Source organism: Rana temporaria, chromosome 11, assembly GCF_905171775.1.
Source record: "Rana temporaria chromosome 11, aRanTem1.1, whole genome shotgun sequence".
Classification (NCBI taxonomy): domain Eukaryota; kingdom Metazoa; phylum Chordata; class Amphibia; order Anura; family Ranidae; genus Rana; species Rana temporaria.
In genome coordinates, this window is record NC_053499.1 from 31,650,224 (window position 1) to 31,671,402 (window position 21,179).

At 41.6% G+C, this 21,179-nt stretch overlaps 1 protein-coding gene across 2 annotated transcripts in view; it reads right to left on the reverse strand.

Annotated features, from left to right (window-relative positions):
* Positions 1 to 21,179, reverse strand: part of ELP4 (elongator acetyltransferase complex subunit 4) — a 372,514-nt gene that overhangs the window by 278,033 nt on the left and 73,302 nt on the right. For both annotated transcript variants that reach the window (XM_040328325.1, XM_040328324.1), the window contains exon 4: positions 4,817 to 4,945. In XM_040328325.1, the coding sequence (XP_040184259.1) occupies positions 4,817 to 4,945 (129 nt within the window). The remainder of the gene's footprint in view (positions 1 to 4,816; positions 4,946 to 21,179) is intronic.

Here is a 21,179-nt window from a genome sequence, read left to right on the forward strand (position 1 = left end):
GCAAAAATGGCATCCATGGGAGAGTTCCAAAGTGAAGGCCACTTCTGACCAAAAAAAAAACACAAAGGCTCGTCTCACATTCGCCAAAAAACATCTTGATTATCCCCAAGACTTTTGGGTAAATATTCTGTGGACTGATGAGACAAAAGTTTAACTTTTTGGAAGGTGAGCATCCTTTAACATCTTGCATAAAACGAACACGGCATTTCATGAAAAAAAAACAACATACCAACACTCAAACATGGTGGGGGTAGTGTGATGGTCTGGGACTACTTTGCAGCTTCAGGACCTGGACGACTTTCAATGATTGATGGAACCATGAATTCTGTGCTCTACCAGAAAGTCGTGAAGCAAAATGTCTGGCCCATTAGTTCCCGAACTCAAGCTCAAGCGCACGTTGGTTATGCAGCAGGACAATGATCCAAAACACACCAGCAAGTGCACCTCTGAGTGGCCCAAAAAAATAATAATAATATGTTTTTGAATTGTGGCCTAGTCAAAGTCCTGACTTCAATCTGCTTGAGATGCTGTGGCATAACCTTAAACAGGCCATTTATACTCGAAAACCCTCCAATGTAGCAGAATTAAAACAATTCTGCAAAGAAGAGTGGGCCAATATTCCTCCACAGCGATGTGAAAGTCTCATTGCCAGTTATCACAAATGCTGGATTGCAGTTGTTGCTACCAAGGTTTTAGGTGGCAATTACTTTTTCACAGAGGGCCAGGCAGGTTTGGACAGCTTTTTTTACCTTAATAAATTAAATCATCATTTAAGAACTGCATTTTGTATTTACTCGGGTTATTTTTGAGTAGTATTAAAATTAGTTTGATGATCTGAATCATTTAAGTATGACAAATTAGCAAAAAAATTAAAAATGAGGTAGGGGCAAATACTTTTTCACAGCACTGTATGTGATGGCCTGCTTTGCCATCATGATAACAGTTCAGTATAATGAGGAAAGTACAAGTATACTTTAAAATTTACCAGTCAGGTTACCATGTGGTGCCTTAAAATATGTCTGTTCAAGTTTAACTAGTTTTGGGGAGTCTGGCGACCCCCAAAAACCACACTATATACTGTCCCTCATATTCTGGCTGACAATAGTGTCAAACTACAGGTACCATTTGTGTGGAGATACGTCTGCTAATCCTTGAGTAGTTTTATGTGTGTCTAGTGACCCCACAGATCCTAGACCTTAACTATACATACAGATCAACTTCTGGAGTCAGCGCCAAGCCCTACCAACCTAGAACAAAGCCCCTTTCATTTAGCAGTTCCCTGTGGTAGGCTCCATGGACAGTGAAGTTTTCCATTTTGGCTCGTCCCCAGCGTCCTCTTCTCCACGGAGTCTCTGCATTGATTGGATAGATTGATAGCAGCACAGCCATTGGCTCCCATTTTGGACTTGCAACAGACAGGGCTTAGTTATTAGTCAGCTGGAAGTCAAAGCTGAAGCTACAGGCTTTGAAAACTTGCGTTTGTTTTTTCTACTGTCTGATCACCCAACAGGTAATTTCAAAGTTTAATTTGTAAAAATACTGAGTCAACTACACATTAAAATGTTTAAAAAGTATGCAGTACGACTGTGAAATTCCTTTAATTATCCTCCTTGTTACCAAGGAACTCATGTTTTAACCTCCATGCAAACTAGATTGACCTTTCCTACACTAAACAGTTTCAAGTTACCAGCAGCCTCCCTGCTGTCACCTCATACAAATCCAAATGTTACCTGAAGCTTAACGTACGTAAAAGATGAACTCTGTATCACCTCACCTGAGTGCATATCAACTAACCATACCACAGGTTTGTCCCCATCTTCATTGCCCGCAGCTGACCTGTCACTGCCTCTTGTCAATCCTAACTTCACCTTGTAGAAGAACTACCATCTTCTAAAACAGTAATTTAAAGTTTCTGGTCAAGAGTTCAACCCTGGAGCAAATAATGTATGGATTCTATAACGTCTGCCAATCATACATCTGATCCTGTAAGCCATATATTCATCAATGATGTCAATGGAATATGTAAAAAGCTAAACACCAAGCAAATGGATAAATAATCCATTAAAATACACATACAGCAGGTAAAATAAGTATTGAACATGTCTCCGAATTGCTAGGTAAATATATTTTTAAAGGTGCTATTGAGATGACATTTATACCACATCGCTAACAACCCATGCAATCCATACATGCAAAGAAACCAAAGCAAATAAGTTCAGAAATTATGTTCTGTGTAATAAAATGGAATGACACTGGGAACATGTATTAAACACGCCAACTGAAATTTTTTAATACTTCGTACAAAATCCTTTGTTGGTAATGACAGCTTCAAGACACCTCCTGTATGGAGAAACATTGCTCAGGTGAGATTTTGGCCCATTCTTTCACACAAATAGTCTTCAAATCTTGAATGTTCCATGGGCCTCTTCTATGAACTGTGATCTTTAATTCTTTCCATAGATTTTCTATTGGATTCAAATCAAGTGAGTGGCTGGGCCATTCTAACAGCTTTATTTTCTTTTTCTTTGAAACCAATTGAGTGTTTCCTTGGCTTTGTATTGTATTTGGGATGATTGTCTTGCTGAAATTTCCCACCTCGTTTCATCATCCTGTTAGATGGCAGCAGATTTTTATCAAGAATGTCTTGGTACATTTCTCCATTCATCCTTCCTTTAATGATATGAAGTTTGCCAGTACCTTATGCCACACCATGATGTTCCCACCTTCAAACTTCACTGTTGGTATGGGGGTGTTTTTGGAATGATGTGCAGTGCCATTTGACCTCCAAACATGGGTGTATTATGGCATCCAAAGAATTTAATTGTGGTCTCGTCTAACCAGACTATATTACAGGCTTGTCTAAATGCTGTGCAGCAAACTTTAAACAAGCTTCAACCTGCTTTTTTCCAGCAATGGAGTCTTGTGTGTTGAGCGTGCATAAAGGCAATGGTGGTTGACTGCATTACTATGTTTTCTTACAAAAAATTGTACCTGCTAATTCCAGGTCTTTCTGAAGCCCTCCACAAAAGGTTCTTGGCTCTTGGACAACTCTTCTGATCAATATTTTCACTCCTCTGTCAGAAATCTTACAAAGAGCACCTGGCCATGGCCGATTTATAGTGAAATTATGTTCTTTCCACTTCCAGATTATGGCCCCAACTGTGCTCACTGGAAACATCCAGAAGTTTGGAAATCCTTCTGTAACCAATGTATCTTTTGCAACAACAACGTTGCAAAATTCTTGAGAGAGATCTTTGTTTTTACCCATCATGAGATGTTTCTGGTGACACCCTGGTAAGGAGATACCTTTTTATTGGCCATCAGTTGAGACTGAACCAGCTGATATTAAATTGCACTTGACAAGGGGCAGTATTGCTTTCTAGTTTGATAGATTTCAGCTGGTGTCTTGGCTTTCCATGCATTTTTGCACCTCCCTTTCTTCACGTGTTCAACACTTTTCCCTGGGTCGATCTGTTTTATTACACATAACTTAAATTTATGAACTTATTTGTTTTGGTTTCTTTTATATGTATGGATTGCATGGGTTGTTACCGTGATGTTGTGAAAAGTTCATGTCAATAGCACCTTTAACCACTTCCGGACCGCCTCCTGCACATATACGTCGGCAGAATGGCACGGCTGGGCACAAGCACGTATATATACGTCCTGTACTTGTACCCAGCCGTGGGTCGCGGACGCGCTCCCGCGACCCGAAGCTCCGGGACCGCGGGTCCCGCGGACCCGATCTCCGCTCGAGTGCGGCGATCGGTCCCCGGAGCTGAAGAACGGGGAGAGCCGTGTGTAAACACGGCTTCCCCGTGCTTCACTGTGGCGGCGTATCGATCGCGTCATCCCCTTTATAGGGGAGATACGATCGATGACGTCACACCTACAGCCACACCCCCCTACAGTTGTAAACACTCACACAGTGAACCCCAACTCCTACAGCGCCCCCTGTGGTTAACTCCCAAACTGCAACTGTCATTTTCACAATAAAGAATGCAATTTAAATGCATTTTTTGCTGTGAAAATGACAATGGTCCCAAAAATGTGTCAAAATTGTCCGAAGTGTCCGCCATAATGTCGCAGTCACGAAAAAAAACGCTGATCGCCGCCATTAGTAGTAAAAAAAATAAAAATGCAATAAAACTATCCCCTATTTTGTAAACGCTATAAACCAACAGATAAACGATTATTGCGATTTTTTTTTACCAAAAATAGGTAGAAGAATACGTATCGGCCTAAACTGAGGGAAAAAAAATTATATATGTTTTTGGGGGATATTTATTATAGCAAAAAGTAAAAAATACTGAATTTTTTTCAAAATTGTCGATCTATTTTTTTTTATATCGCAAAAACTAAAAACCGCAGATGTGATCAAATACCACCAAAAGAAAGCTCTATTTGTGGGCAAAAAAGGATGCCAATTTTGTTTGGGAGCCACGTCGCACGACCGCGCAATTGTCTGTTAAAGCGACGCAGTCCCGAACTGTAAAAACACCTTGGGTCTTTAGCCAGCATATTGGTCCGGGGCTTAAGTGGTTAAAAATATATTTACCTAGAAAAATGGTGACATGTCCAATACTTATTTTACACATTGGATATAGGACATTGGTTCCCACGAAGGAGATTTACCCTCTCCATTTGTCCTGTTGACCAATGACACACGTCTTTAGAATTAAAACATATATAAACCTATATAGAACAAAAAGTAAAAATACATGGCAGCTTGACAGTCCCTAGATGTAGTGGCTATATTAGTTTTCATTTTTCTGCTTTTTTTCCTTCATACAAATAAAACAAGCTAAAACATCACCTCTACTTTTGGCAAATTCTGGTAACGCCAGGCGATCTTCATACTGTCCCCTGCTGACCCAGGAGCCTCAGGTTCAACTTTACGCTCATCTAGTTTAGGTAATTCATCTGTAAGAGGTGCTGGGAGGTCCTGGAAGAAAAGGGCTACATTTAAACCAAAATATAAACTAAAAGAAAACAAATAAAATATAATGAAAGCTTTTAGAAGAGATTATCCTAGTAATAAACTTGAGTATAATCAATTTTAGCGAAGTACTGGGGGGGGGGGGGGGCTGCCATTGCCGATTTCTCCAACTGAAAATGTAAGCTGAACCCCCTGGCATCAGTACTTTCTTAGTCTGGGTTAGTGACTGAACCAAGAGACAGCCAAGCAACTATCCAAGAAACAGAGGTCAACAATGGAAGTTCAAGTATTTAAGTGCAGTCACTTTAACCCTAGCCTGATAATTTCTAACTAGAGCTAAAAATAGCATCTGCAACAGTTGTACATACTATAACATTTTATACATACTGTAGGTTACATTGGTCCAGTTTCCCCTGGCAGCTGGAAGTCACTGAAGTAGTGATGGCTACAATCTCCACTTGCTTCTGGGTCATGCTCTCCCACATTGTGAACACAGGAGGTAAGCCAAGAAGCTCTATGACATTCTGGAGGCCGGGCGCGACGTTATGATGTCATGCCCGGCCTCTGCATTTGAAAATATTCCGCTGCCACGGCTGGGAAGCCAAGATCGTTTATTTTATTTCAGGCTTCCCAGCCTAGAGGCGAGATGTGGGGACTCATAGAGAAATGTAAGCAAAATTAAAGTACCACAGGAAAGCAAATCAGTCAAATGATGAGATATAAAAAGTAAAATAAAGGTTTTTCATACTAAAAATTGATAGCCAATAGCTTTGGGGGATACATAAATCCCCCATATTCAGATAAGATTTAAAACAGCCCAAAATGATACACATTTTTATGTACATCTTTTCTGAAATAAGTTAGTTCGAAGTATTGTTTATAAGTTTCCCAAACTTAAAGGGGTGGTTCACCCTAAAAACGACTTTTTTTTATTACACTGGCCCCCCACATTACAATACGATTAAGGCTATTATTTTTTTGATGCTGTACATACCTTTGTACAGCATATTCACCCGTGGCTTCCGGCTTGTGAGTCCCGCGGGAGTGGGCGTTCCTAACATGTCTGTAAATTACGTTTTGACCAAAAACGAGCTCCCCCCATCGTGTAAGCCGCGTCATGATTGGCGAAAGGAGCCGAACGGTGATGCGCATGCGCAGTATAGCGCCGACTCGCCGTTCGGCTCCTTTCGCCAACCGTGACGCGGCTTACGCGACGGGGGGGGGAGCTTGTTTTTGGTCAAAACGTCAATCACAGACATGTTAGGAACGCCCACTCCCGCAGGACTCGCAAGCCGGAAGCCACGGGTGAACATGCTGTACAAAGGTATGTACAGCATCAAAAAAATAATAATAGCCTTAATCGTATTGTAATGTGGGGGGCCAGTGTAATAAAAAAAAAGTAGTTTTTAGGGTGAACCACCCCTTTAAATAGTTTCTTAAACATGAATAGATTACAGAGATATTTTAATCCAGCGATGTCAACGAGAGCCTTGCCTCTTCGGGGGCTTGCACTCCTGATTGGCTTTTGGCAGCAGTGGGAGCCTTTGGATGAGCCATTTATTTAGTGGCTGTATAGCACTTTCAGCGCAAACCAGAATTGCACCATTACACTCTATAGACACCCTGGTAGGTTAACTCGTCACACATCACCCCTTGCATGCTTTTTTTCTCCCCCACACCTGCCTCCTGGGCTGGGTCTTTTCACCATGAGTGCAGGAATTATCATACCGGCCGGAAGGCCAGCACATTGTATTGCACAAAGCACATATCCTTTTCCCCTACCCCCTTTTTAATGTTTGTTTTCGCACACCACACCCTTTTAATGTTTAGGGTCCACATCCTGCAGCGATGCCTTAGCTCTGTGGTGTACAGGATTCCACTTCGCAGGGTCCAGTGCCCAGAGGTCGCATTACAGGCAAAACCTTGCAGGATCTTGTGTCTTCTTGGCGAGGCTCGGGTACCATTTATCTAAGCATACAGAGCCTGTGTCAAATAGATCCGATCTGTCAATCCCTTGATTCATTTCAAAACTATTTGTGGGACAAATGACCTGGAGCTCAGAGAGCTCAAACGTGCCCATCCACCTTACAGACACTGGTAAAAATGAATGTACTTCCTGTATGGGAGGGGTTAAATAGGGGATCACTTCATGTCTAAGACTTTGTCTACCAGTGTCCATTCACCTAGAGATGGCACTTATGGACCGCTCGTTATACGGTGGCTGTTTGACGTGTAATAGCAGGGTTAAGGCAGCAGATAGCCGCCATAACCTAGGTATCTTTTTAAAGAGCGGGCAGTCCGCATTCGTATAAAGGTGATCTCTGCTGCTTACAGGGGCTGTCAGTATCGGTGGAGACGATTGGGTCCTTTCCCCTTTCAGGTATGGAGTTGAGTGAGAGAAGGATGGCCCCCAACTCGGGTCCATCCATACCATTGGATGTCGGAAGCGGCATCAAACATCACTTCTGCCCAATGATCTTAAGAGGAAAAATAAATAAAAAAAAATTAAAAAAAAGGGATTTATTGCTTTTAAGTGTAAATGTGAGGTCTAAGGTCTTCCTCACATTAAAGAGGTCCTGTCATGCTTTTCTATTACAAGGGATGTTTACATTACTTTAAATAAGAATAAAAGTGACCCAAAACCCCAAAAGTGTAAAAATCAAAAAGTAAACCAAATCAAAAAACAATAAAAATAAATTTAAAGCACCCCACCGAGCTCACATGCAGAAGTGAACATATAAGTAAGTCGCAACCCACATATGAAAACGGTGTTCAAACCAAACATGAGGTATCGCCATGATCATTAGAGCGAGAGCAATAATTCAAGCCTGGTAACCTGTAGAAATTTTTAAACATTGCCTATGGAGATTTTTAAGGGTCAAAGTTTGTCGCCGTTCCAAGAGCGGGCACAATTTTGAAGCATGACATGTTGGGTATTAATTTACTCAGCGTAACATTATCTTTTACAACATAGAAAAAAAAATTACTAACTTTACTGTTGTCTCATTTTTTTATTTAAAAATAGTGTGTTTTTTTCCAAAAAATTGCACTTGTAAGACCGCTGTGCAAATTTGGTGTGACAAAGTATTGCAACGACCGCCATTTTATTCTATAGGGTGTCTGAAAAAATATATATAAATGTTTGGGGGTTCTATGGGGGTTCTTGGGGGTTAACTCGTAAACAGCAAGTTTGAAAAATAGGCCTGGTCCTTTAGTGGTTAATTAAAAAAAAAACATTTACAAATGCTTGAAACTTGATTACTTATTTTTTTTGTTTTACAAAAGTTGTAGTAAAAAAACACAACTACGACTATTAAATCATTATATTGCCCTTAATACAAATGTACTATGACCTATAGAGTTTAAGCACAAACATCAGTATTGATACTCCAATAGAAAACCCCCTTTAATGAGCGCACGTGAATCACTGTGTGATTAGTTAGCAACAGATGAAGTGTAATGATAAGGGTAAGCCCTTTGTGTTTGTATTTTATAATTAAATGCTTGCATACTACTATGCAGTTATAAATGTCTTCCCTGAAAGCAAAACTATATTCAGACTCTCATCGTGATTAATATATAACCATTTTCATAAACGTAGAGTAGAAATTTATGGTATTTAAGCTTTCAAAAATTACCCAAGCAGTAACAATGATAAAAAGTGCCACCCATGCATTAGTAAATGCAGCAGAAGAATAGACTGTTAAAAGTAATCTATTATTTTAAACAGCAAAACATGTTTTTTTAATTATATCAGAGTGTCAGACCATATGATGTGCTGCGCGTGGGGTTTCTGTTCTTTCATTTTTTTTATATCTTAAAAACTTGAAACATGGTGGATGAAATAAACTTTGCTTCATTTAGAGATGTGCTTCTGGTTTTCTATGATCTAAATATGGAGAAAAGTATCCAAGGAATGTGGTATTTTTGGCAGACCCCACTAGCTTCCCGAATACTCTACTAATAGGGTCTTGCAGTAAACAACATAAATCAGAACGTGAAAATGTGTATTATAGTGCAATAAACTCAGAATTTGGCACTTTGAGGGCCCCTTTAAGTGCCAGTAGAAGTTTAGGCCACACATTGGTAAGATGTGTTGTTAAAGCGGGAGTTCACCCATTTATTTATTTTTTGACCTTTTCCCCTTAGATGGATGCTCGTTTTGTCTAGGGGAATCGGCTAGTTGTTTTAAAATATGAGCGGTACTTACCCGTTTTCCAGATGCATCTTCTCCGTCGCTTCCGGGTATGGGTCTTCGGGAGCGGGCGTTCCTTCTTGATTGACAGTCTTCCGAGAGGCTTCCGACGGTCGCATCCATCGCGTCACTAGTAGCCGAAAGAAGCCGAACGTCGGTGCGGCTCTATACTGCGCCTGCGCACCGACGTTAGGCTTCTTTCGGAAAATCGTGACGCAATGGATGCGACCGTCGGAAGCCTCTCGGAAGACTGTCAATCAAAATAGGAACGCCCAGTCCCGCAGCCCATACACGGAAGCGACGGAGAGGATGCATCTCGTAAACCGTAAGTACTGCTCATATTTTAAAACAACTAGCCGATTCCCCTAGACAAAACGAGCATCAATCTAAGGGGAAAAAGTATATTGTAGGGGTGAACCTCCGCTTTAAAGCGGAGCTCAGCCGGAAAAAAAAAAATATTAAAAAAGTCAGCAGCTACAAGTACTGCAGCTGCTGACTTTTATTATATGGACACTTACCTGTCCTGGGCGTCCGCGATGTCGGGTCCCGAAGCCGATTTGTCCCTCGACCCACCATCTTCGGTAAGGAAATCAGGAGGTAAAACCTTGCGGCTTCACTTCCTGGTTCCCTACTGCGCATGCACCACTTCGCACTGAGCGATCCCACGGGTCCCTGCTGTCTCCCAGAAGACAGCGGGGGGACGGAGTAGACGCTGGACATGGCGTAGGTCACTGCGGTGATCGATGCCTGGAAGTGGGAGCAAATACCTGTATTACACAGGTATCGGCTCCCTCCTCCCCCTGAAAAGTGCCAAATGTGACACCGGAGGGGGGAAGGATTCCAAAAAGCGGAAGTTCCATTGTTGGGTGGAACTCCACTGTAAGGACAAACATTGAGACATTTGCCCATCTCTTAAATTGAAAAATCCAAACACATCACAGCCTCACAAGGAGTAGGCCGTTCAGAAACTACAATGGGGAGGAGACAAGAATCACCTGAGGAGGTCAACAAAAGCAGTTATAAAGTGGTACCCAGATATTTGTAAACTTTTGGCCTAGCAGTTTTACGAGCAAGAGCCCAAGCATGACTAGACGGGTCCTTTAGTAAAAACATGAGCAACTGGGGACTATGTTCCCAAGTACTTATTATCCATCTTGTTATATCGACATATCTTATATGGAGTGGAAAAATATGTGGATTATCCACTTATTCATATTTGGGATTAGTTTAAATATTAATTGATAGCCTAAAATTGAGGATGCTTGTGAAACATTTCTTATCATTGTTATAATACACAGGTCTTTATTAAGAAACCTTAACTCTGTTCAGCAGTGCTCAAAATAATATTGTCATTAGACATTCCATATATGAGTGTTTCCATTCTAAAATGCTGGAGATGATTTAAAGGGGTTGTAAAGGTAAAAAAAAAAAATCCCTAAATAGCTTTCTTTTCCTTAGTGCAGTCCTCCTTCACTTACCTCATCCTTCCATTTTGCTTTTAAATGTCCTTATTTCTTCGGAGAAATCCTCACTTCCTGTTCTTCTGTCCGAAACTACACACAGTAATGCGAGGCTTTCTCCCTGGTGTGGAGAAAGCCTCTTAAGGGGGGAGGGGGCAAGCAGGCAAGTCAGGACACTCTCTACTTTGCAGATAGAGTAAGGAACTGTGTGTTAGTGGGCGTCCTGACCCTCCTGCTCGCCCCCTCCCCCCTCAAGAGGCTTTCTCCGCACCAGGGAGAAAGCCTCGCATTACTGTGTGGGGTTACAGACAGAAGAACAGGAAGTGAGGATTTCTCAGAAGAAATAAGGACATTTAAAAGCAAAATGGAAGGATGAGGTAAGTGAAGGAGGACTGCACTAAGGTAAAGGAAGCTATTTAGGAAAAAAAATGTTTAACTTTACAACCCCTTTAACCACTTGCTTACTGGGCACATAAACCCCCTTCGTTCCCAGGCGAAATTTCAGCTTCCGGCACTGCGTCGCTTTAACTGACAATTGCGCGGTCGTGCGACGTGGCTCCCGAACAAAATTGGCGTCCTTTTTTCCCCACAAATAGAGCTTTATTTTGGTGGTATTTGATCACCTCTGCGGTTTTTATTTTTTGCGCTATAAACAAAAAAAGAGCGACAATTTAAAAAAATATATATTTTTTTTTTATTTGTTGCTATAATAAATATCCCAATTTTTTTTTAAAAAACAATTTTTTTTCTCAGTTAAGGCCGATACGTATTTTGACGTATTTTTGTAAAAAAAAAAAAAAAAATTGCAATAAGCGACTGGTTTGCGCAAAAGTTATAGTGCCTACAAAATGGGGGATAGATTTATGTTTTTTTTTGTTTTATTTTTTTTTACTAGTAATGGCGGCGATTTGCGATTTTTTTTTTTGTCAGGGCTGCGATATTGCGACAAACGTATCGAACACTTTTGACACAATTTTGGGACCATTCACATTTATACAGCGATCAGTGCTATAAAAATGCACTAATTACTGTATAAATGTGACTGGCAGTGAAGGGGTTAACACTAGGGGGTGAGGAAGGGGTTAAATATGTTTCCCTACATAGTGTTCTTACTGTGTGGGGGGAGGGGGTGACTGGGGGAGGTGACCGATGCTGTGTCCCTATGTAAAGGGACACAGATCGGTCTCCTCTCTCCCTCACAGCACATGGAGCTCTGTGTTTACACACAGAGCTCCACGTCCTGCTGTGTTACCGGCTGTGTTCCCGACGATCGCGAGTGTCTGGCGGACATCGCGGCCGCCAGGCACTCGCATCGGCTCCCGAGCGATGCGCCGGGCACGTTGTTTCCCCGCTGCGCGCCCCCAGCGGCGCGCACAGGGAACAACAACAGCAGGACGTCTATGGACGTCCACCCGGCACTTGAGAGCCGCGCTGTGGACGTCTTTCGACCATAGCGCGGATCTCAAGTGGTTAAAGTGGAGGTTCACCCTCAAAAAAAATTTTGACATCACACGGAGTCGCGCCATCCTACCGACAGAATGCCGGTGTTTTTCACAGGACATACCTCTTAATCCAGATTTTCACCTCACGGCAATCCCACGGGAGTGGGCGTTCCCAAGCACTGCCTGTGATTGACAGGCTTCCGAACGGCGCATAATGCGCGTTACATCATACCCCAGCTAGCAAACTATGGTGGTGCTATCCTAAGCAGTGCAAGCGAAAAATTCAAGAAATAAAAAATTATATAGTGTATTTTCTTCAAAACAAGGTAATTGATATGGTGCGTGCAAGACCTATATATTATATTATAAGAAAATATAATAGGTAACTTTTACCAACACTGTGTCACTATGCCAATTCATACATAAAAAAATAATTATCTAAATACATCATTCTATAAAGGGAATGTATTTTTCTTTACTAAACTACTTTATTTTTGTGCACCTCTTTAGTTAAAACAAAAATCTAATAGGAACAAGTAACCTTATTGGGCAAATTAAAACTGATCTTTAAACACCTTATTAATGTAATTAAGTAGCGTTCATTTATTAGTGCTGTGAATAGGAAAGCATGAATACATGAATAGACATCTACTTTCTTAGTCGTGTGTTTTAATTCTAACCTTGTCTTATAATTATTGTGCTTCCCTTCTAGCTCTTTGAGCAATGCAATTAGTCTGGAGTGGATGACAAAGAAAGATAAAGTTAGTTATTCTGTAGCTTACCTTTATGCACACAATGCAGCTAATTGTTAAAAAAAAAAAAAAAAAAAAAAATATTTTACTTTTATAATTTTGGGGAAAGATATGTGAAAAAAAAAAAACTCCAAAGGTTACGAAGTTCATTAAATTATCATCAGAATTGTCTGCTGTCTATACTCATATAGCTAGATTCACGTAGGGTGTCCTAACTTTGCGGCGGCGTAGCTTAGCGTGTTTACACTACGCCACCGTAAGTTAGAGAGGCAAGTACATGATTCACAAAGTACTTGCCTGCTAAGTTACGGCGGCGTAGCGTAAATGCGGCGGGCGCAAGCGCGCCTAATTCAAATTCGGCTAAGGGGGCGGGTTTTATGTAATGGGGCTTGACCTGACGTGATTGACGTTTTTTTGGAACGGCGCATGCGCCGTCCGCCTACATTTCCCAGTGTGCATTGCGGCAACGTACGCCGCGCGGGCCTATTGATTTCGACGTGGACGTAAATCCCTATTCACGGACGACTTACGCAAACGATGTAAAATTTTAGAATTTCGAAGCGGGAACGGCGGCCATACTTTAACATTACTATTCCAACTATTTGTTGGAATAACTTTAGGCCTGATAAAGCGTTACGTAAACGGCGTATCTGTACTGCGTCGGCCGGGCGTACGTTCGTGAATAGGCGTATCTCGTGATTTTAGATATTCTACGCCGACTGCAATGGAAGCGCCACCTAGCGGCCAGCCTAAATATTGCACCCTAAGATAGGATGGCGCAAGCCGTCGTATCTTAGATAGGTTTAAGAGTATCTCTGTTTGAGAATACACTTAAAAACTTAGGTCGGCGCAGATTCAGTTAGGTCGGCGTGTCTACTGATACGCCGACCTAACTCTACCTGAATCTAGCCAATAGTCCAGAATCGACTTGAATATGACAGAAATCCCAAAACACATTGCATTCTATTATGAAAAGCTGAACTTCAGCATAAAAAGCTCTGGGGCCCCAACTGACCTCACTATCTGTACAAATGGCAACCACTTCCATCTCCCAAACTTACCTATTGGTTTTTTATTGAGATGGGTATCCTTAATGAAAATTTGTAGGGCTTTTTAGGTACCACATCAATAATCCTAATAAAACGCGTAACTTCTACCATTTCCAATTGTTTTCTTAGTGACTATGGTCCCAGCTGCCTTGAGATCATTGACAAGATTCTCCAGTGTAGTTCTGGGCTGATCCCTCACCGTTCTCATGATCATTGAAACTCCATGAGGTGAGATCTTGCATGGAGCCCCAGATTGAGGGAGATTGACAGTTATTTTGTGTTTCTTCCATTTGCAAATAATCACACCAACTGTTATCACCTTCTCACCAAGCTGCTTGCCAATGGTCCTGTAGCCCAATCCAGTGTAGGTCCAACAATCTTGTTCCTGACATCCTTTGACAGCTCTTTGGACTTGGCCATGGTGGAGAGATGGAAATCTGACTGATAGACTGCTTCGGCAGACAGGTCTCTTTTATACAGGTAAACTGAGATTAGGAGCACTCCCTTTAAGAGAGTGCCCCTAATCTCAGCTTGTTACCTGTATAGAAGATGCCTGGAAGCCAGAAATCTTGCTGATTGATAGGGGATCAAATACTTATTTTCACTTATTAACCAGTTAAGACCCGGACCAATATGCAGGTTAAGGACCTTGCCCCTTTTTGCGATTCAGCACTGCGGTCGTGCGACGTGGCTTCCAAACAAAATTGGCGTCCTTTTTTTTCCCACTAATAGAGCTTTCTTTTGGTGGTATTTGATCACCTCTGCGGTTTTTATTTTTTGCGCTATAAACAATATAGAGTGACAATTTTGAAAAAAATTCAATATTTTTTACTTTTTGCTATAATAAATATCCCCCAAAAATATATAAAAAAAAATTTTTTTTCCTCAGTTTAGGCCGATACGTATTCTTCTACATATTTTTGGTAAAAAAAAAAAAATTGCAATAAGCGTTTAACAATTGGTTTGCGCAAAATTTATAGTGTTTAAAAAATAGGGGATAGTTTTATGGCGGCGATCAGCGATTTTTTTCGTGACTGCAACATTATGGCACATTTTTGAGACCATTATCATTTTTCGTGACTGCAACATTATGACACATTTTTGAGACCATTGTCATTTTCACAGCAAAAAGTGCTATAAAAATGCATTGATTACTGTGAAAATGACAATTGCAGTTTAGGAGTTAATCACTAGAGGGCACTGTAGGGGTTAAGTGTGTTATGCGTTTCTAACTGTAGGGGGGCGGGGCTGGACGTGGGAACCTCATTGATCATCTATCCCTATATCAGGGAACAGACGATCAATGACAGTGCCACTGTGAAGAACGAGGAAGGTGTGCTTACACACACCTCTCCCCGTTCTTCAGCTCCAGTGACCGATCGCGGGATACCTGCGGCAATTGGGTCCACGGTTCCCGCGGCGCTTTGGACCAGGTCGCGTGTGCGCGCGACCCACGGCTGGGCTCTTAGAGGCGACGAGCCTGTACGTTCCTGTGCCCAGCTGTGCCATTCTGCCGATGTATATGTGCAGGAGGCGGTCCTTAAGTGGTTAAAATGCAAATCAATTTATAAAACATTTTTGAAATGCATTTTTCTGGATATTTATGTTATTCTCTCTCTCCCTATTAAAATAAACCCACCATTAAAATTATAGACTGATCATTTCTTTGTCAGAGGACATACAAAATCAGCAGGGGATCAAATAGCCTTTTCCCTCACTTTAATCTTTATATCATAAAATCATACATTTCTCATAAAAACATATTGTGTTGAAAATTCTATTCCCATTGATCATTGGGAGAAATACACTCCTCTATATGGGAGAACTGACCAAATCCTTTTGGGCAGGAGCACCCCACCCCCTCATCATTGCCTCTTATTAGTGTCCACCTGTGTTACAGGAGTCGTCCTTTAGTTTTCCCAAATACAAGAGTGTATTTCTCCCATGGTTCAAAGAAGCAGGATCTTCCATTCTATGGATAGCGTAGGACCCACTAATAATGGGGTACTTTGTCGCACCAAGTGATCTTAAGCACCATATAGCAATATGGTGTGACGAAATCCCCATATTTTTGGAAAATGTTCAGGTGTTTTAAATAGCCTTGCAGGCGTTAAAATGTCATGTTTTGCATGTGTGCACTGTAATATATGTTATTCCACTGCCCTAGTAGAGCACAGTATTACAGGAAATGGTGGTTCTTGGCGTTTGGTGGCATACGCTTCTGGAGTGAGATTGTAGTAGTTGCAAGGCCCTTATGTGAGCACTCTACACCCATGAACATGGAGTCTGCCTTACAAAATCTGGCAGTGCCATTTAAGTACATCCAAGAAGTGTAAGGCACTTGCTTAGGGTGGACTGGTTTGGGACACAATGATGGAAGCATGGTGTCATTATTCAGGTAAAAGGCTGACACCACTGTTGGCAAAGAGTCTTGGACATAGGGTGACTTTATCATTATACAGCGCCCAATATGGTATCCTGCAAGAGAACACCAACGGTTCAGATACCCTGCATGCTGAACTGATGTCCACTATACATCAGGCTAGTGACTGGGTTGTTCACAGCTGTTAAAGAGGTTTTGGCCACCGGCAGGGGTCACCTCCTGGGCTGTCTTTTGCTTTCTAGTGCACCACTCTTGCAGGTGGTCGATATACCCTGTCCATAATTATCTAAAGCAAAGCTGAATCCTGCAATGTTCAAAGGAGAAATTACTTTTTAGGCGTATATAACCACCAGCAATTCAATTTATTTTATTTACCCCCTTTTGAGCTGGAAAATCTACCTCTGAAGGCGTTCTACTATATCTGTTCGATATGGGTTTGATCCTTCCAGAACTCTTGTGAGTTGATAACTGCCTGTGCTCTCTGACTCTGCTACAAACATCTCAGTTACATTGATCCCAGCTATTTCCGAGGACTAGAAAACTCCCCCTTATGTAATAGTAGAGAGGAAGGTGTCTGATGTAGTAATATGTACACCTATTGTTAGAAAAGTCCTATACCATAAATGATACATTGGATTTCTACTTGAAGTGCATTTCCACAGAGTAAAAGCAGACAAGTGTGAGCATGCCCTTAAGTCCCACATGAAATCCACAATGGGAGCTGTCACTACAAAACAAAAAATCCAGCGCAATTATAAAATCAAGAGTGAACAAAACAAAACTGCACTTTATTTATTTTTTAATACTCAAAAGGATTGTAAGGCGAGAAGGTTTGTTCAATGCATTAAGATAAAACGCCTTCTGTATGCAGCAGCCCCTTAGCCCCCCTAATACTTACCTGAGCCCCCTCTCAATCCAGCGATGTCCACGAGTCACTCGGCCATCCGGGACTCTCCCTCCTGATTGGCTGAGACACAGCATTGGCGCCATTTGCTCCCACTGCTGTCAAAGTCAGTTAGCCAATTGGGAGAGAGAGGGGGTTAGGCTGAACCAAAGCTCCATGTCTGAATGGACACACAAATCTGCAGCTCGGCTCGGGTGCCCCCATAGAAAGTTGCTTGCTGTGGGTGCACTTGACATGAGGGAGGGGCCTGGTACAGCAAAGAGGGACCCGAGAAGAGGAGGATGCAGGCTGCTCTGTACAAATTCACTGCACAGAGCAGGGAATTGTAACATGTTTGTTATCTTTATTTTTTAAGATACAAGATTTTACAATCACTTTAACCACTTCAGCCCCGGAATATGTAGAAGAGGATGTTCAGGGCCACTCTATGCAAAACAAACTGCACAGTGGAGGTAAGTATGACGTGTTTGTTTAAAAAAAAAAACTGAACCTTTAGTATCACTTTACGCTGATAGGGTTGCTTAAGAACCCATATAGCTCCGTAAGACCAGTGTTTATTAAATGTTTATAGAATAAAATGTTATAAAATTCATAAAATGCACAAAATATCTGTTTAGAAACTTGTGATTTAAAAAAAATAATAATAGACTCCTTTAAACAATTAGTGTCCATCGGGGGCCAGCTAATACAGTTCAGATTTTTACATTGTGCCTATTATTCGACACATAGGCTTCATAGGCTTAATCTGACCATCTCTTGCTTCCTTGCATTATCATTCAGCTAGGGTTTTTTTTTTTTTTTTTTTGGACAAGTCCCTTTACTTTCTCATTACTAGAATGACATAGTACCCAACATCAACACAGTCGCCCGGATCTCCTTCACCCCTTCTCCCAGGATCTGCTTGTTAGATCTGCTTGTCAGATCTTGTTGAGGATCTGGTTCCTTTGATTGCTGAACGCACACTTCTTGGCTTAAATCTCAATCTTAAGTTTTTATGCCAAGAAGACCATTACACCATTACAATGTATTAGGAAAGCCGCCTTCTTCCTCCATTCAGTTCTGGAAGCAATTGGTGAATTCTAGCTTACCTCTGTATCAGGACACCTACCAGTAACAGGAGTTGTCCCAGAAAGTTCACCAAGATGTGGGCATGGTGGCTTGAAGAAGCCTCTATGGAATCATTAACTGCTACTCAATAGCACCCGTCAACCTCCTACTAGGATAACGGGAGGGCCAGCCTTATTCCCTTTACAATCCTTTTGTATTGTCCCATGGTGGACCCTAGTGCTGATGGGGGATAATTTTCTCATACTCTTACAATAATCCTTCTTATTTACATGAGCCGTGAAACAGTAGACAACACCAGTTCAGTAGGTTTTATACTGTGCCTACTACTGGGCGCACCCCTGTGTGGTTTATGCTTCTCGGCCTCTGTATTTATTTTTATAAACCAACTTAGATTGCTTAAAAAAACGTATATAAACTACAAACCATAGAATTTTTTTCTTATGTATATTCATGTTTATAATTTAGTAGCACATTGCCTGCTTATTGCAGAAATGCAGTCCACTCTAGTTGCCCTCATCTACATAGGTAAGAGTCAATTTGGCCCTTCATAGAAACAGCCAAAAGTAATGAATGCCTACATTCCGCAGGTATGTTCAGTAAACGCAAATTTAATTACATCAATTGAGCCTAATTATAAGTCATCAAACTAAGATGAGTCTAACAGAAGTGTCTACAGACATCAAGTACACAATATTATTTCTATTTACCTACTCCATACTGGCAGATGCCCAAAGCTAAATATTTTTCTTTCTCTGCAAATAGTCTGACCCTTATCACACCTTACGTTCGATCAGGCATAAGGAATGCCATCTTATAATCTTTGAGTAGTTAATGAAGCTGAACCTGATACATGTTAATTGCTAATACAATCTACACAAAGAAAGATGTATACACCATCATAAAAATCATATCTAAGGATTTAACATATGGTTTTCTTTTTGCATTCAGAACTAAAAATAAAAAATTGTTTTATTTTTTCAATCAGATAAAAATGAAAAATTTCATATAGATTTTTCAAACGTCTTAGGCCTCGTACACACGATAGGTTAACCAGAGGACAACGGTGTGAAGGACCGTTTTCATCAGTCCAAACCGATCGTGTGTGGGCGCCATAGGTTATTTAACGTTAGGTTAAAAAAATGAGAACTTGCTTTAAAATTTAACCGATGGATTGGTAACCGATAGGTCAAAACCGATCGTTAGTAGGCACAACCATCGGTTAAAAATCCATGTATGCTCAGAATCAAGTCGACGCATCCTTGGAAGCATTGAACTTTGTTTTTTTCAGCACGTCGTTGTGTTTTACGTCACCGCGTTCTGCCACGGTCGTTTTTTTAACTGATGGTGTGTGGGCACGACGGACCATCAGTCAGCTTCATAGGTTAACCTAGGACAACGGTCCTTCAGACCGTTGTCCTCTGGTTAACCTATCGTGTGTACGGGGCATTAGAGTCTTCAGGTGAAACTCTAGCTAAGGGCTCTGGTAAGTCTCTTCCTTACAAATACTGTCCTAAAAACAGACCACCCCTCCATTTCTTTCAGCAAATAGAAGAATAACGCCGGAGAAGCAACAACAATCTGGCAGAAAAAATAAAGGTGTGCTGGGATTTCTTAATAGAAACCCAGCTTTATTTAAAAAAAAAAAAGTTTGAAATAAAGTATTTTAATAAATATAATCTCACACACATGAAAATTGTGCAAAAGTTGATTTATTTCACTAATGCAACATAAAAGGTGAAACTAATATATGAGATAGACTCATTACATGCAAAGCAAGATAGTTCAAGCCTTGATTTGTCAAAATTGTGATGTTTATGGCTTCCAGCCACTCAGAAAATTAGATTATTATATGCAATCAATTGATCAAGGATTGTCGATCTTTGTTGTTAAGGTGCCCTGTAGCGCTGCGATCGCTTCCAGCACCTTCGCCGTGTCTGCGGCCTGGCGGTCCTCCCCACGTTCCTCGCCGGCGCCATCTTTGGCCTGATCCTCGCCTCCTTCATGCCGGAATTTTGCCAGCTTGTCGACCGCTGAGGATGGTTTCTTTGGCGGCGACATTCTCTCTCTGCTCCCCGGACCTTCCAGCCGGTGTCAGCGCGGTTTAAAGACCCAGAATATGCGTGCAATCTATTAGTCAGGATCTATTGCAAGAGGAGCTTTGTCTCTGCACGTCTCACTCCATTGCCTGCCAGGCCACGCCCCCCAATTGATCAAGGATTGTACATAGAACAATATCGGACCTCTGAAAAGTAGAAGCATGCATATGTACTCAGTACTTGGTTTGGGCCCATTTTGCAGCAATTACTGCCTCAATGTGGCGTGGCATGGAAGCTATCAGCCTGTGGCACTGCTGAGGTGTTATGGAAGACCAGGATGCTTAAATAGCGGCCTTCAGCTCTTCTGCATTGTTCGGTCTCATGTCTCATCTTTCTCTGGGCAATGCCCCATAGATTTTCTATGGGGTTCAGGTCAGGCAAGTTTGCGGGTCAATCAAGCACAGTAATCGCACGGTCATTGAACCAGGTTTTGATGCTTTTGGCAGTGTGAGCAGGTGCCAAGTCCTGCTGGAAAATGAAGTCAGCATCCCCATAGAGCTTGTCTGTGGAAGGAAGCATGAAGTGCTCCAAAATCTCCTGGGAGACGGCTGTGTTGACACTGTGGAAGCACAGTGGACCAACACAAGCAGATGACATGGCTCCCCAAATCAACAGACTATGGAAGCATCACACTGGACTTCAAGCATCTTGCAAGCATTGTGTGCCTCTCTATTCTTCCTCCATACTCTAAGTCCTTGGTTTCCAAATGAGATGCAAAATTTGCTCTCATCTGAAAAGAGGCCTTTGGACCACTGAGCAACACACCAGGTAAGATGCTTCTGATGTTGTTTGTTGCTCAGGAGTGGGGTGACAAGAGGAATATTACATTTGAAGCCCATGTTCAGGATCCGTCTGTGTGTGGTGGCTCTTGATGCACTGACTCCAGCCTCA